This window comes from Marmota flaviventris, chromosome 8, assembly GCF_047511675.1.
Source record: "Marmota flaviventris isolate mMarFla1 chromosome 8, mMarFla1.hap1, whole genome shotgun sequence".
Classification (NCBI taxonomy): Eukaryota; Metazoa; Chordata; class Mammalia; order Rodentia; family Sciuridae; genus Marmota; species Marmota flaviventris.
The window spans coordinates 130,256,184-130,262,183 of record NC_092505.1 but is presented as its reverse complement, the minus strand read 5'-3'; the positions used below and the strand labels follow the sequence as shown (position 1 = coordinate 130,262,183).

At 32.8% G+C, this 6,000-nt stretch overlaps 1 protein-coding gene across 1 annotated transcript in view; it reads right to left on the bottom strand.

Moving 5' to 3' along the window:
- Positions 1 to 428: 428 nt before the first annotated feature.
- Mrpl3 (mitochondrial ribosomal protein L3) overlaps positions 429 to 6,000 on the bottom strand; it is a 43,734-nt gene continuing 38,162 nt past the window's right edge. The window contains exon 10 of the mRNA XM_027933974.3: positions 429 to 993. Within this exon, the coding sequence (XP_027789775.1) occupies positions 841 to 993 (153 nt within the window). The 3' untranslated portion in view covers positions 429 to 840. The remainder of the gene's footprint in view (positions 994 to 6,000) is intronic.

Below are 6,000 nucleotides of genomic sequence, written 5' to 3'. Positions count from 1 at the left end.
AGGCTGTTGCTGTGCTAAGCTAAGAACTAACCCACTTGTTCCCTATAAAAGATCTGTACCCCAAAGCCCGGTGTGCCAGTTCACCGAAGCTCCGGCTGAGGTTTCGCTGAGCACCCGCAGGCGCCTGTGTGAGAATAAACGCCTCCTGCTTTTTGCAGCCAGTGTCTCATGTGGTTCGTTCCGGGTTTGGGATCTGTGGATCTTTCAGTTCAAGCTCAAATCAAAACCCAAGAGGGCTCTACCACTGAGAAACGAATTGTCTCTACATTCAAAACTGCTCAACAGCATTGGTGGGGCTCCACAGATAAGCAGGCAGTGCTTGGACTCTGTATTCCCTATCCACAGTTCTGATTGGTAACAGAAGTGTTTAATTTAAGTAAAAATCTTTCTCCCTTTAAGGATCTAAAATGTAGAAGAAAAGCAAAAAATAAATTTTAGGATAATGTTTATTTATCCAAATAGGTCACACCATAGTCCCCATATGGCTTTCTGTTTCACAATCACCCCTTTACAAACAATGATGAATCTTTAATGAAAGTTAAATTTATAAACACTGTAAGACAGTTCAGAAAATATGTAGTTAAAAAAAAATGAAGTCCACAAATTACAAATATTTTGCTAATATACAAACTGTCAATTTGGCAAATGCAAGCTACTTAACTGGTTTATTTAATGTGGGACTTTTTCTAAAAAAATTCAGTTGGGGTAAGTGATATATTTATGCCCTTTGACAAAGATGACAGGTATAGTATTGTTGTGACTAAAAAAGAAGTATATAATATTACTGCTTTGGCTCATTAAATTTCACAGAATACGTAAGATTCTGCCATGTCCAATGAGTTAGGCAAATGTAATAGAAGGTGCAGTGGGCTGAAACACGTTTTCATCATACAAATCTTCTGGTAGTTCTTCTTCATCTCCATCAGGAAAATAAGTAGGGAATGGTAAATTTTTACTGAAATCCTTATATGCAGGCAGATGAGAATCTTTGACCTGGGGGGAGAAGGCAAAAATCTTATTAATAAGTGCTACCAATTAAGCTACTTATTGGTAGGATAATGGTGCTGGGGATTAGTTGCCTAGCATGTGCAAGACCTACATTCAGGTAGGGAGGAGGTAGTCTATTTTACCTATTATTGGGGGAGGATGGAGGAGGTAGTATATTTACCTATTATTTATAACCAAAGATTATGTTTTCCTACATTATTTTCTGACACAAATAACAACTATTACATATGCACAGTAAAAAGAATTCAATCAATGCATTCTTTTGAATTCCAATAAATCTAGTTAATCCAATGACAGAGAACAATCTCACTCCAGTTAATCAGCTACCTCATAAGAATAAAATCACCTACTATCAACTTATATTTTATCATAACATAAATTAACTGTCCAATAGTTAAATCATATTTTAAGATTACTACTCAAATAAAAACTACATCCGGATTCACTTTTCAGAGCTGATATAAACTATAAACCTGATACCTAACAATTCCCATTTTATTATTTACTTACATTGTCTATTTTTATAACTTTATTTTCTACATTTTATAGAATATTTTTTTTGAGCTGAGATTTTAAAACATAAAATTCACTAGCATTTTTGTTAATCTAAGAATACATAACTAAAAATATCACCTTTTATTTAGAAAATTAGCTTATATTTAGTAAATGGCATTCTTACTGAGAAGTTAAAGGGAATAATATTTAGCAAAAACAATAAGGAACTGATGTCTTTATGATAGATTTTAATTCTGTATGTTCTAAAAAATGCCTATGATTTCATAATTTAGTACATGATCTAGAATGTTTGGTTTTATTTTTAGAAAAATTATTGGGTTCTTCAAAGCTTCTGACTCATTCCATAGCCTTTATTGAGAAAGAAATTTAAAAAAAAATGTAATTATATACACAGAATAAAATAAGGCATATTCATTTTGGCAATAAGAAATGAATAATTTAGTTGAAGTAACTACACAGCTGCTCAGAACAAGTATAAAAAATTGGTTTATTTTAATCTCTCTCATTAAAATTATTCCAAGAAATGATTAGTAAAGTTGCCCAGAAGAAAATAAACTTGTTTATCATTTTCCAATTCACTAATTTTGGGTTGGCCCTTAAGTAGCAAAAAAATCCCAATAACACTTAACTGGGGGAATATTTTAGACAACAGAAACACTGATAATATATTCTAAGTATAAATGCTACAGTACTATAACTTACTGATTTGAAACATGATATCTCATCTACATATTTCTGTCTTGGTGATTCTAAAATTGAAAGCCAAGTCTCCAGTCCATCTTTAATAAGGGTATAAGACTGATGTATTTTTCTGTAATTTTACCCTGGCTTTATTGTTTCCCTGCCTTTGCCAAGAGTCCTTCAACTATTCATCCCCTTCATTTTACATTTCTGTCTTCTGGCAACCTAGTTCACATCCTTTAAAACCAAGCAAATATGGAAATAAACTTCAATTCTGTATTAGGACATAAGAACAAACATAAACAAGTAGTATTTAATAACATATAGCACATCATGTGTAAATAATACTTCTTTAGGTTCTCTTTTTTAAATTTTTTTATTAGTTGCACATGACAATACAATGATCTTGACATATCATACAATTGAATCAAAGGGGGTATAATTTCTCATTTTTCTGAGTGTACAGGTTCTTTTTTAATTTTTTCTTTTTAGTTGTAGATGGACACAACACCTTTATTTATTTATTTGTTTATTTATTTTAATGTGGTGCTGAGGATCGAATTCAATGCTTTACACATGCTAGGCAAGTGCTCTACCACTTAGTCACAGCCTCAGCCCTTTTTAGGTTCCCTTAATAGATTCAGTGAATCAAAACAGCAATAAAGAAAGCATTCATGCTAACTAAACAGATTGGTCATTCCTAAGACTATCTTTACTAACATTAGAATCTCAAAAGCAAAAGTTATTGGCAGCCCAGAACTGTGAGGCAGCAAACTTCCTGAGAAGTGAGGCAATGCTAATAAATTTGTCTGCCCCCAGCCAATGGCTCAATCCCCACTACTAAGGGGGCACATTCACCTGCTTTCACTGGAATAGAAATAATGGAGTGAAAAGACTCAGGAAGCAGTTGATATTTAAAAAGCATACACACAAGATACTCCCCTAAACCCACATATTAACCTTTGGGACAGACAACAGACAATTATTTAGGCAACATATCTCAAAGTTTTTTCTTTTTTTATTGAAAGAGGGTTGTTGTTAATATATTCACAAGTGTTAACTGTAGACATTTCTCAAAATATATTTATTTATTTTTTGATTTTATAAGAAAATTTTATGATACAAATGAAAAGTAGTAATTCAAATCTTAAAAAAGGCAGAAAATAAACTAGCTATGCATTTATAAATATAAAAAATGAACCCCACTATTATGTAAAACTATAATGCACTAAAAATACAAATATATATAAAAAAGTATAAAAAGATGGAAACAATTTTACAATGACAAGGAATTGAGATCAATTTTATATAAAAACACGAAGTATTAAGAGTTAGGCTGGGGATGTAGCTAAGTGTCAAAATATATTTAGACTCCTCTTTCTAGCCTTCAGTGTGCCTACTGAATATTTTTCATAAGAGTAAACCATCATCGGTTAACAAAGTGGATAGAGTTTTTGGAAGCAATCATTTATTGAAGGGGATGGTATATATGACTAATTAGTATTGCTGGTTATAAACCATTTGTAACAAACAGACCAGAATAGCATTGTATGTAGCATAGTTTTCCCACACAGTTGACCTATTCCTCCTGCTGGGGTCAAAGGGGTTATGCGGCCTATGAAGTCCCAGCAGTGGTAAGGGTCAGCTGGAAAGCCAGTGGAGAACCTGGTGTGCACTTGGGCAGAAAAGGAATACATGAGAATATTCAAAGATTAATGTGCTATCCAGTATAATCTTATTGAGGAAAGTAATCCTTTTTTTCTTCCTATATTAAGCTTTAGTTTTCATATCCTGTAACAAATCTGGAATGTAGAGCTAGGGATACACTGAATTATGAAGCTTAAAATGTTATATATGACTGGATTATTAGGGACTGAAAGCTTACTTTGAAACATGAAAACTCAGGGAAAAAATAAAAATCTGTAAAAATTCATCAAATACATTTTTTTCTTTAAAGTAAATGAGAATAATCCAAGCAAGATATATTTCAGAAAGGGATTTTTAAAAAGCAAAACTTAATTGCTGTAAGATTTAAAAAATACATATTTTATGCTAGTAATGGAACCCACTTTAGAAATGAGAAAATATATAATGAAACACCCAATTTAAGAAAACTGAGGTTTAGCTGGTCATAGTGGCACATGCCTAATAATCCAAGATACAGAAGTAGGAGGATTCCAAGTTCGAATCCAGCCTCGACAACTTAGTGAGCACCTGACTCAAAATTTAAATAAAATAAAAAGGGCTGGGGATACAGAAGTTCAATCCCCAGTATCACAAAAATACAAAACAAAAAAATGCCAACAAACTCACCCTGAATTTTTTTTCTTTCCACAGCTATTAGAAAATAAACGAAGAGTGTACTTCTAGAAATAACTGACATCACTTCTACTACAAATTTATTTTCAGAACAGAATACTCAAAACTCAGAAGCGACAGAATTTGGATTATGTTGGCCTAAATCCCAGATGGAATAATAATTTATATTTTATTTGATGGGAATAAGTTGCTGAGAGTTAAATAGTTTTTTCTTCAAATCCATCTGTACAACATGTCTGTTTTCTTTCTTTCCTTTTTGAATTTTTCTAAAATAAAAATACATATTTTAGGAAAACACTTAATGATGTAATCAGAAGTGCTAGCACTAATTAATAAACTGTTATTTACTAAAGTGTTCACCTCTATCCACCTTTCTGGATGGACTCTGTAATTCCCAACTCACACATTTCTAGTTTCTCTGTCAAAATAACTCTCAGAAAAATAAAACTATTGTTTTTTTTGGGGGAAGAACAGAAATACATTGATATTTTGGCAATAGTTTAATCTAATATCTTCCTTTTTAAAAAGATTTTAAGTTTGTTTTAATTAGTTTTACATGAGAAAACATTTGGATTTTTTTTGGAACTGGCTTCTTTTGCTTAGCAAGATATTCTCCAACTCTATCCATTTACTGGCAAATGCCATGATTTAATTCTTCTTTATAGCTGAGTAATATTCCATTGTATATATACCACATCTTCTGTATTCATTCATCCATTGAAGGACACCGAGGTTGGTTACATAATTTAGCTATTGTGAATTGAGCTGCTATAAACATTGATGTGGCTGCATTACTATACTATGCTGATTTTAAGTCCTTTGGGTATAAATCAATGGGATAGCTGGGTCAAATGGTGGTTCCATTCCAAGTTTTCTGAGGAATCTCCATACTGCTTTCCAAAGTGGTAGCACCAATTTGTAATCCCTCCAGTAATGTATGAGTGTACCTTTTTCACCCACATCCTTGCCAACATTGATTGTTGCCTGTATTCTTTTTTTTTTTTTTAAAGAGAGAGGTAGAGAGAGAGAATTTCAACACTTATTTTTTAGTATTTGGCGGACACAACATCTTTGTTTGTATGTGGTGCTGAGAATCGAACCCGGGCCGCACGCATGCCAGGCGAGCGCGCTACCACTTGAGCCACATCCCCAGCCCAGTTGCCTGTATTCTTGATGATTGCCATTCTGACAGGAGATAAAATCTTAGTTTTGATTTGCATTTCTCTAATTGCTAGAGATGTTGAACAGTTTTTCATATATTTGTTGACCGACTATATTTCTTCTTCTGAAAAGTGTCTGTTCAGTTCCTTAGCCCATTTATTGATTGGGTTATTTGTTTTTTTTTTTTTGGTGTTAAGTTTTTTGAATTCTTTATTCTAGAGATTAATGCTTTATTGGAGGTGCATGTGGTAAAGATTTTCTCCCAGGCTGTAGGCTCTCTCCTCATGTTATTGTTTCCTTTGCTGAGAAGCTTTT